The 12016-nt window shown below is 38.1% G+C and overlaps 1 protein-coding gene across 1 annotated transcript; it reads left to right on the forward strand.

The window, feature by feature from the left end:
* Window positions 1-1446: 1446 nt before the first annotated feature.
* On the forward strand, window positions 1447-2013 carry LOC115995932. The gene has a single exon (XM_031235081.1). It carries the CDS (start codon window positions 1447-1449, stop codon window positions 2011-2013), a length of 567 nt encoding a protein of 188 aa, XP_031090941.1.
* The last annotated feature ends 10003 nt before the right edge of the window (window positions 2014-12016 follow it).

The raw sequence follows: 12016 nt of genomic DNA on the forward strand, positions 1-12016 counted from the left end.
GCAAGGCACTATATGGCCTTAAACAGGCACCCCGTGCATGGTACTTAGAGTTGTCGCAGTTTCTGATCTCTGCAGGTTTTACACGCTTGAAAGCGGACACATCCCTGTTTATCTATGCCTCTGATGGTGTTCTTGCATATTTCTTGGTGTATGTTGACGACATCATCCTCACTGGCAGTAGCGTTGCATTTCTGGATGCCTTTGAATTGCAGTTAGCCAACCGGTTTTCAATCAAGGACCTTGGTCCTCTTCATCACTTTTTAGGAGTTGAGGTCATAACTACTTCATCTGGTATGTTTTTATCTCAGGGGCACTATCTAGAAGATATTCTAACTCAGTTCAAGATGGATGGAGTGAAACCTGTAACCACACTGATGGCTATTGACTCGGTGTTGCAAGTTGATAATACTACTCTAGTGGTAGATGCCACGAGCTATCGTCGACTAACTGGCCCTTTGCAATACCTTCTTATTACTCGACCGGATGTGGCATATGCTGTCAACAAGTTAGCTCAGTATATGCATGCACCAAACGCAGGTCACTAGCAAGCGGCAAAACGTATTCTCCGGTACCTAAAAGGTACAGTTCATCTTGGCTTGTGGTTGAAGTTTGGTGCTCCTCTACAGCTAACTGCTTTTTCTGATTCGGATTGGGGGAGCTTACGAGATAAAGGACGGTCTACTACTGCCTATGTCATTTACCTAGGGACTAACATTATTTCATGGAAGTCTACGCGTCAGAAAACAGTATCTCGGTCTTCAATAGAAGCTGAGTATCAGGCATTAGCTCATGCTGCAGCTGAACTTATTTGGATTCAGAACTTGCTACGGGAGGCACGTATTCGTCTGCGACAACCACCGTCTCTGTTGTGTGATAACTTAGGCGCTACGTATGTGTGTAAGAATCCAGTCTTCCACTCCAGGATGAAGCATCTTGCCTTGGATTATTTTTTCGTCCGTGACATGGTGGCTGAGGGTTCGTTATCTGTTCGGCACGTCTCTTCCTATGACCAAGTTGCGGATGTCTTAACTAAACCGTTGGGACGTGCTCTGTTTCAGAAGTTCAGGTCCAAGATTGGTGTAACCGATGGTTCCTCCATCTTGCGGGGGCGTATTAAACATTAATATTATTCACATGTTTAGTTTGTTGATTTAGTCTAGATGGTTATATTTTATCTCCTTTAGAATTGGTCTAGAGTTGTTGCTAGTATTTCTTCTATTTATACCTTCTCTGTACAATAGTTTGAATTATCATAATATACAGACTTTTCCCATTCTCACATTGCATAGGGCTGCCTACTACGCTGCATGACCAAGGTAATGTGTTGAATGGTTCTTTGAGTTACTATCTACGCTTAATGAGGATATGAAATGTTGGGGTTTATGGGGAAGTAGGAATAGTAAAGTTTGGAAAGGAACCCCCTTTGCATGCAGTACTATTACGGACATGGCCCTTTCGTATCTAACAAATTGGAAATTTGCGAACGAGAAGGTGATGGGGAGAATGGAGGAGGGAGTTGAGATGTTGAAGTGGAAGCCGCCGTGTCTTGGTCGTGTAAAGCTGAATGCATATGCTGCTTTTGATGAAGGAAATAATGTGATGGGCTTAGGTTGGGTCTTACGAGATGACGATGGTCGGTTCTTGGCGGCAAAAAGAATGTGTGTCCTGGGAAAGTACGAGGTTAAAGAGGCTAAGGCGGTTTGTGTTCGTGAAGCTCTCAGTTGGATGAAGGGGACAAGCATAGGGGACGTTGATGCGGAGACAGACTTACAGCTGGTTTATTATGCTTTATGTTCGGACTCTTTTAATTCTGTTTTTGGTTTTATTATTGACGATGTTAAAGATGTTGCATCCATGATAGATGGTGTAGACTTCTATTTTGTGAAGCGATCTACGAATCGTGCTTCCCACACTGTTGCTCGGGAAGTCGTTTCTATGTCAAGTTGCGGGCAGTGGTTCGACGACCCTCCTCTTTATCTTGTTGATTGTTTTCTTTCTGATTTAACGAATTAAGTTCTATTTTTCAAAAAAAAAAAAAAAAAAAAAAGCCAGTTAGGGGACATATAGCCCTAGCCCCTAGCAAGCTTATGAGTTACGAGATTGGCAGTCCTTTTAATATGAAAAAAAAAGAGAGATATTGTTAAAAAAAAAAAAAACTAGGCTTATGCAATCTTTAAGGCAAATTATATGGTCCACACGGTATTGTAATTATTTTTAATATACTATACGTACATTTTTAATATACTAAAAGTAATTATTTGTTTATTAAATGTACATTATACAAAATGTGTACTTTTCTTGAATACAAGATACACTTTTAATAAACTAAAAGTACATTATTTGCGTACTAAATATACATTATTTGATAGTATGCAAAATAATATATTTTATGTACACAAATAATGTACTTTTTATTTATGGTCCACGTAATAATGATTGAATCCTTGACTATCCGAGTGTGGGCTTCGTATTTGTGAATTTTAAGAAACACAAGTCAGATTACTTTTGTCATGAAGTTGGGAATAAATATGGGATTCCAATTTACAAGGGAACCTATGCAGAAGGTGTCCTATAATCTGATTCATTTTCACTGTGTTGCTGCCTAAGGGGGGCTTCAACTCTTACGTCCTATACCGGGAAAAAATGCGTGAGGTTCTCAGAATCGCCTCACCCCACATATTTTGAGGCAGTCCTGAACTTATAAGCATCGCATTCATCATCTATTTCAATGTATTTCATTTGGCAACATCGTTCAATTGAGGTGCATAAGGTGTCATACGCTCGTGTATGATACCTACACTTGCACAGAAGTCACCAATAGGTGCTTCGTACTCACCACCTCTATCGCTTCTGACCTTTTAATCTTTTGATTAAGTTGGTTTTCCACTTCATTCTTATAAAGAATGATTTTTTCCATGGCTTCGTCTTTGCTCTTTAGCAAATACACATAGCAAAATCGTGTGCAATCATCGATAAACGTGATAAAATATTTATTAGCACCTCTCGTTTGTATCGATCTAAAATCGCACAAAGCACTATGAATTAATTCAAGTGGTTCAGTCTGCTTTTCAACCGATTTGGAAGGTGCTTTCGTTAGTTTTGCCTAAACACAAATTTCACACTTGTTATTTGTGTCTATTTGAAACGTTGGAATATGGTCCATGCTAATTAATCTACGCATAGAATTAAAATTAACATGACCTAGTCTACCATGCCACAAATTAGAAAACTCAAGCAAGTAAACAAAATTAACTTTGCTTTTATTAATAACAGGCATTACATTGAGCTTAAACAGCCCATCAGTTACATACCCCTTACCAACAAACATTCCTAGTTTCGACAAAACTACTTTGTCTGACTCGAAAGCCATCTTGAAGCCATGCTTGTTCAACAACGAGCCAGACACCAGATTCTTTCTCAGGTCCGGAACATACAACACGTTATTCAACATCAGTTCTTCCTGAAAGTCATCTTCAGAATCACTTTGCCCACGCCCTCCACAGTGGACTGAGCAGAGTTTCCCATCCAGACCTTCTCGCCCTCAACGGTCTCAAAGGTAATGAACATCTCCCGGTTGCAACACAAATGCCTTGTTGCATCGGTGTCGATGAACCACTCAAGCGGGTTGGAGCCCACGAGGTTCACCTCCGTCACCATAACCGAAAGGCTAATCTCGGCCACTTTCTGGCTCACATCTCCAATTATGTTGGCTTCAGAACTCTTGTCTTCTTCCTTGGAGCCTTGCATTCAGAAGACTTATGGTCAAGCTTGTCACAATTGAAGTACTTATCGTGGAACTTGCCCTTGGTAACGCCACCTTTCGGACCTAGCTTCTGCTTGTCCTTCTTAGCCTTCTTGGAGCTTTGACCGTGCTCCACCACGTTGGCTTTAGCGCCACCAATGACAGGAACTTTCCCACCATTCTTCTTGTTCCCTTCCTCGACTCTGAGTCGCTGGATTATGTCCTCCAGGATCATTTCCTTTCACTTGTGCTTGCGGTAGTTCTTGAAGTCCTTCCATCTTGGAGGCAACAAGTGGATCATAGATGCCACTTGGAAGGTTTCACTAATCACTATGCCCTTGTCACAGATTTTTTCGAAAATCAACTGCAAATCCTCAACTTGACTTAGCACGGTCTTTGAATCAACCATTTTAAAGTCAAGGAACCGATCAACAACAAATTTCTTTGTCTCGGCGTCCTCGCTTTTATACTTATGATATACATCGTAAAGGGAATCGGCGTCCTCGCTTATATCCCACAACGTCTTTGTTGTGTCAATTTTACGATATACATCGTAAAGGGAATCGCAAAACCCATTCAAGATGTAGTTGCGGCAAAGGAAGTCTGAGTCCTTCTAAAACCCAACCGCCATCACGGATTGAGGATCATGTTCCTTTAACTCAGGAACCCTCTCGGTCAAGAACCGTGACATGCAGAGAGTTGCAAGGTAGAACAACATTTTTTGCTCCCACCACTTAAAGTATTATCCCGTGAATTTCTCCGGCTTTTCGGCTGAACCACTTGGTACCCGAGGTACCTTTATTGTGGGGATATACCCCTCAGAATTGACACCACCTTGTGAACCAACGTTTATTGGTGCCTAGGAATGTGCAATGTTATTGCCGTTCCCAGCATTATTGTTCTCAAAAACATTTGCATTTTCGTCCCCAACATTGACCATTGGTAACACAGGGTTCTCCTTTTCTTGAAATTCGAGAAAGAAGAAAAGGGATGAATAACGTTTTAAGACTGTAGGAAGTAGCTTCGAATTTCCCTGAAAAATGGAGAAAATAATAACCCACGAAAGGTTAAATAAGGAGAAAATAACCTACGAAAGGTTAATCAACAAGAGGACGAAAGAGGATGATATTTGGGTAGGTTGAAAGTACGACTTGAGTTGCCTCTCCTTAAAACCTTATTTACCGCCTCCTGGGGTGCTAGGAGTGTTGCGGTCTAGGTTTTCCAGGATAAAACATACTACGGTTCTAATGTTTGAGCACTCAAACTTAGAACCTGGCAAACGAGGATGCGGGATATACACAGATGGCTAAAAAGAAGGAGGAACAGAGTTTCGAAGATGAAAGCAAGTGTTTCAGTTGTGTTGGTGTACAAATCTGCTGCTCAACCTGGAACATATATAGTGGAGGAGAGGATTAGTAGCATTAATCATATGGAACATATATAGTGGAGGAAAGGATTAATAGCATTAATCATGGCATTCAAAACTTTGTTTAAACCAAGGTGTATTGAGTCGACTTTGCGGGAGGTCACTCAAGTTACGTGCGCTTCTTCAGCCGCGAAAGATCAATTAGTTCCATACTCATTTTGAGATTTGATTTGCACCCCCCCCCCCTTGCGGGGGAGAGAGAGCCTCTATGCTATACAAGTCAATATGCCATAAAAAGGCCCTTGTATAAATAGTGGTGCAAACCCACTTTCCCAACCAATGTGGGACAAAAGCTTCAAAGCTTTCCCACATGAATTTCCAACTCAAACGGGTTTACTTTGAGAACCAAATTCTCATTCACCCATTATCCATTTTGAGCGTACAATATATCAATCTCTTCATCTAACTACGAAGAACCCGAATCCACTTTAACCCGACCCAAATCGGATATGGACCTCACTTATATTTGTACCACAAAATGACCACTTAAAATGTCAGTTTTATGCTATTTTTTTCCAACATAACTCTCCTCCTTTCCTTTTTATCTTTCTCCTCAATTACGCCCCATTGCGTGCATCTGTTAGGGATTTCGGCGCAATTGAACTACATTAATTTCATCATAATATATTAAAATATATCACGGGTTTTAATTGAAGTTCCACGCTGAATTGCATTTTGTTTGAACTTATCCATGTATAGAAAAACAAAAATAGAGGTTTAATAAATAAATAAAAAAACCCCAAATAACTTTATAGATGAAAGATTGAATTTTATAAAACAATAACTCATCTCTTTTTCTTCTTCATGATGATTTCGAAAACTCGATCAACTGTAGATTGTATACCACAATGAAGTGTTATAATTGACAAACGAAAGAATGTGTTCATCACATTATGTGGTGTCGTATTTATAGTGGAGCCAAACGCAATTGTCATTTTCGTTTGACAAAAAAAATCAGCTTTGACAACCTAGCGCCAAACACAAATGGCAGTTGCATTTCACCTTGTTGGACAAACTAGTTAGACACGTCTAGGCAGCTTGTTCGATTAGAGATATGAGTATCAAAAAAAAACATCAAACGCATTTGGAAAACACAGTGGATGTATGATGTTTGTCAAACGCAATTCCCAAGTGCGTTTGACTTTTAAAATTTTTTTAAAATTAGAAAGCCAAACGCATTTGGGAATTGTGTTTGGTATTTTTTTTAAAAAAATGTCAAATGCAAATAAAAATGCATTTGATGTACAGATACAGTAAACGCATTTTTGAAATATGTTTGTGTATTTCGTCGAAATACCTCAAACCCATTTCAGAAATGCATTTTGGATTTTTTTAATTTTAAAAAGAAAATCTCAAAAGTGAAGATGCATTTGGAAAATGTGTTTTGGGTCTACTGGTCCAGTCGAAGTCAAAAATACATTATATTTTTCAGAAGTTTTCTTTGTGTGTGTGTGTGTGTGTGTAATTTGATTCTAATTCTTATATACTACCTAACAAAGAAACTATTTTTACTAAAACTCATTCTAATTACGATTCTAATTAATATTCGAACCTAACGGCTTAATTGTTCCAATTCCAATTGAAAATGTCACATGCATGAACAAAAGCCTATTTTGTTAAGTTAATTTTTAATCTTTCACGACTTGAACTAGCAAACAAGGTTACAAACTAATCCCTCTTGTCTATTAACTGGTGGTTTGATAAAATCTCTAATGTGTAATGAAAATTTTTTCTAATTGTATTCTACCGAAAAAAATTATCATAGTTGAATAGATCTTCCCTCCAAATTATCCAACTAGGGGTGTGAGTTTTGGGTTTTGGTTCGGTTTTTTTCGGTTTTGGTTTTTCGAGTTTAAAAAAAAAATTAAACCATTCGGTTTAATATTTGAGTTTGGTTCGGTTTGAAACGGTTTGGTTACGATTCGGATTTAATTCGGTTCGATTTATGACCCCCAAATTTCAATATTTCCTAATTTTCCGAACATACGCTAACATAATCACATAATGCATATCCAAAATCTAAACATTATATAACAAAATAGCAATTCAAAGTTCAAATATACTACTAAGTACTAATTGTGAGGTAAAGAACAATTGCGGCAAACAACAAAAATGCAAAGTAGAGAGCAAGCTATAAAGGAATCAAACAAAAAATTTAAGAGAGATGCAAGTTAGAATAGGAATTGAACGACAGAGTAGGCATCAAAAGACTTAGATTTACTTCTTTATTGTTGTTGTTGTTGTTGTTTTTATTATTATTATTAAAACTTAATAGCATTCGGTTCGGTTCGGTTTGTTTAAAAACCGCACCGTTCGATTTACACTCGGTTCGGTACAGTTCGGTTCAGATAAACCTAACCGAATTGCCCACCCCTATATCCAACAATTTATCATATAACTCCTTAAAGTTAACGTTGTGTTTATTAGACTATATGTCCATACAATATATACCATAACAATGTTCACATTGTATGAAATAATAATTTTATTATACAAAGATGTTTAATAAAGGGCTTTGAACTCTACACTATATAAGATGCTTAAACTTTTAATCAATTACTTGTGCAAGTCATTAGATTGTCTTGGTAAATTAAAAAAAAAAATCAATCGAAAAAAAGAGTCAAATATAATCATGAACTTTATATGAGAAGTCAATTAGACTCTCAAACTTTTAAAAATCGCAATTAAGCACATCAAGATGTCATTTTAGTGCGTCAAAATCTAAAAATCAGTTAGTGACCAGTGATAATAGACCATTAGGGTTCCAACGATGCTCCGGCTACCTCCGGGAGAAAAACCAGCGACTGGCTAAAGGTCGTCAATCACCTTCTCCGCCAAAGAACACGAAAAAGGTGACCAGTGGTTACCTTCTTCAAAAGAGGTGATAGATGATTGTTCGTCGATTTTTCTCCCAGAGGTAACCGAAGCATCGCCAAGACCCTAACAACATGGTATCACTGATTACTAACTGATTTTTGGACTTCGATACACTAAAATAGCATGTTGATGTTGTAAACGCGAAAAAATTGAATTGTATATATATTCAAAATTCAAATTATCAGTTACAAGTAGTATATATCAAATGAGAGGGGTACAATCTCTGGATGTAAGAAGTACTCTGATTCTCTACTAGAAGTATGCCAATTGGAAGTGTGCTGAATTCGGAGAATGCCGAATTATATTGGACGTATGCCGAGTTCAGAGTATGTTGAACTAGAAGTATACCGAGTTCAAAGTATGATGAACTGGACGTGTGCTGAGTTTGGAGTATGCCTAATTGGACGTATGTCGAGTTTAGAGTATGTTAAACTGGAAGTATGCCGAGTTGGACATATGCCGAATTCAGAGTATGTTGAACTGGAAGTATGCTGAGTTCGGAGTATGTCGAGTTGGACGTATACCGAGTTCAAAGTTTGGTTGGGTATTCACATGCATAGCATCCATGTTTTCGTATTTCTTAAAGGGTTTGCCCCCATTTTCAACATCATGATTCTTGTCCCCATTGTAGAAGCTTTGGATGGGTATGTTTTGTCTACCATTAGCTACTATGCTTAAGTCCATATCATGGGTGCGACTAGATAATTCCTCGAAGGTCTTAGGCTTGAGTCCTTGGAGGATGTAGGAGAGCTCGAAGTGCATGCTTTGGATGCACATTTCAATCGCGGAGCTCTGTGATATCTTTTCCTTGTAATTTAAGCACAACTCCCTCCATCTTTCAATGTAAGAAACCACACGCTCACCCTTCTTTTGGTTGGTGGTAGTGAGTTCTAAGAAGCTGACGGTCCTCTTTGTGTTGTAGAAGCGGGTCAAGAACTCACGCTCCATATCATGCCAGCTATCAATGCAGCTGGGCTCCAAGTCGGTGTACCAATTGAATGCAGTGCCTTTCAAAGAGCGAACGAACTGCTTGACAAGAAGATCTCCATATGTCCCATCGTTGTTGCATGTTTCCATGAAGTGGGCAATGTGTTGTCTTGGATTGCCTTTCCCATCGAATTGTTGAAATGTGGGAGGTTGATAGCCAACGGGGATTTTTGCAAATCCTCTATCCTTTGGGTGTAAGGCTTGGCGTAAGTGTATGAGGGGTGTCCTTCCACGAGCTTGCCTTTGATAGCTCTCATGATGAACTCCTTAAGCCGATTTACTGGTATCATGCCCCGGTGACTAGAATGCTCATGTCCGAAGCTGGTATGTGCGAAGTTGATTCCTCGTGTACTATAGTTCGCCCAATGCTAGTTGGTGAATGTGAGGTCTCTTCTCCTCGAACCTCGGGTTGTTTCCCAGGAACTAGCTAGTTTCGCCATTCCTTATGCTCTCGACCTTTTAAGCCAAGTCGTTGATTTTCTTTTCTTGATTATGAAGGAGGGTGGTCATCCCTTCAAGAGCCCTAGTGATGCACGCAAGCTGGTCCTCTACAAATGTCGCGCTTGTTGTTATAGCTGGCATGACAGTATAGGCATGCGTCCATTCAGGCGTAGCCTTCCATAATGGATTTAGCGGAGATACAAGGGAAGTACTCTTGCTTCTAGCATTCCCTTGCATAGATCGGTAGCTCCCTTAACAGAAGGTAAGCTTCCAGCATGAATAGTTGCTTTTGGGGCAATTGGGGCATTATCGAGCCTTTGAACCACTCTTCGTTCCATGGCATGAGGTTCAAGTAGTTGGACCCCCAAGCTCTTTGCGCGATTCTTAGTCAATGGGCCTTGCGTTTTCTGAGTAGCGCCAGAGCTAACTAGAGGTGCAGACTTGGAATTGGTAGCTTGGGCATAGGTCCTCCTGAACATGGAGTTGTTCGATGTCATTGGATGAGCAAGTAGAGGTAGTGGGTATAGGTAGTTTAGTAGTAGAGAGACGAGAGGTAGAGTTGTCCCATTGGGCGTGCCAAAATATGTAAACGCGAAAAACTTGAATTGTATATATATTCAAAATTCAAATTATTGGTTACAAGTAGTATATATCAAATGAGAGGGGTACAATCTCTGGATGTAAGAAGTCCTCTGATTCTCTACTAGAAGTATACCAATTGGAAGTGTGCCGAATTCGGAGTATATCGAATTGGACGTATGCCGAGTTCAGAGTATGCTGAACTAGAAGTATGCCGAGTTCAGAGTATGTTGAACTAGAAGTGTGCCGAGTTCGGAGTATGCCGAGTTGGACGTGTGCCGAGTTCAGAGTATGCTGAACTAGAATTATGACGTATTCCTCGACGCAGATATATTGCAGGTGTGTTCTTGGCGTAGATATACTGCGGGTGTATTACTCGGCGTAGATATACTGCGAACGTATTCTTCAGCGCAGATATATTGCAGGTGTGTTCCTCGGTGCAGATATATTGCGGGCAAGATGCAGATCTTCAGAGCTTCAAAGTCTTCAAGGGGTGATTCAAGATGACAAATGAGGGTTCTATTTATAGTGGAAAATGTAACCACTATCCCTCAACAAACTCCCTAAACATTTATCTAACTTAATTAATTAAGAATATGAACCTTGCTAAAATCAAGTCCAGGTTCATCTCATTCAAATTCGAATAAAACTATAATTATCAAATTTAAATAAATTATATTTAAATTATAATTATAATTAAATTCAAATATGAATTGAGATTGGACCAATTAATTAATTAATTCAATAACCCAAAATCAAGTTTAATTGGGCTAATTAAATCATTTTAATTATCATGACCAATAATTAATTCAATAATCAATCCCGAAATTAAGCCCAATAATGATTTAGTCGACCCATTTTTCGACCTCGAATTTTCTGTGTCTACAAATGTACTTAATTTCAACTTCTAAAAGTTTAAGAGCTAATATACTTTTCATATAAGGTTCAGTGGTGTATTTGACCATTTTCTTTTTTTTTTAAAAATCATATTTTTATGTTTCGTAACAATTTGTGACCAAACTTCTTAAATTTATATAATTTTAGTAATATGGGTAGAAATTAAAACTACACCCTCAACTCGTTTTCCATCAATCTTCACGTGTTTGAGTCTGTTGATAAAATCCAACCACAACCAATTACGAACTGTATCGGTGTAACTAAACCAAATACATGTAAGCGTGTTGCACGTATGAATCGGAATATAAATCAAATACTTGGTAATTGTATAAATTTTTGTGAAACTGTGAAAGTATTTTGCATGTTTGATAGTATGGTAAAATTAGAATGATTACTAATATTGATATTTGGTTATGTATAACGTGACGTTATAATGGGAATAAAGGTTTTAAAAATTAAGGCAATTGATCATAATATAATGGCATCCAAAGTACTAATATGAATAGAAAAATCAAAACAAAAAATCTAAAAGCACTAATTCAAACTTAAAATCATAATACCAATAACATGGAATGATACATTTTTAATTAGAAAAAAAGGTTTTTAATTGAAGGGATAATCAAATCACATAATTATGTTTTAAAAAATTGTCAACCAAATACAACTATGATTTTTTATTCCCATTCTTAATGTGTAAATCCATGAACCAAACACACCCTAATTTACAAAAAAAAAAAAAAAAAAAAAAAAAAAAAACCCTAATTTTGTTGCTTCTTTTCCTTTAATTTAAAACTTCGAAATAGAATTTGTGATTACTTGTAAGGATAGCCCAAGTGGTAAGTGAGTTACACTTGCAATTGAGAGGTCGAGGGTTCAAACCTCAAGTCCTTGGGTTTGAGCCGGTCCTTTGTCGGCGAGGGTTTACTCATTACGCACATAGTCAAAAAAGAGAAATTATATTATGCATCATTTAATAGTTGAGTAGTACAATATAATCTTAAAGGTTTTGGGGTAAATTAAGAAGCAAGATGACATACTCTAATGCCACGTGAAGGTTTAGTCAAATA

Source organism: Ipomoea triloba, chromosome 11 (genome assembly GCF_003576645.1).
Source record: "Ipomoea triloba cultivar NCNSP0323 chromosome 11, ASM357664v1".
NCBI lineage: Eukaryota > Viridiplantae > Streptophyta > Magnoliopsida > Solanales > Convolvulaceae > Ipomoea > Ipomoea triloba.

What these genes read in the sequence shown, in the direction of transcription:
- LOC115995932 (XM_031235081.1), top strand. Translation starts at nt 1,447, where the DNA reads ATGGCCCTTTCGTATCTAACAAATTGGAAATTTGCGAACGAGAAGGTG.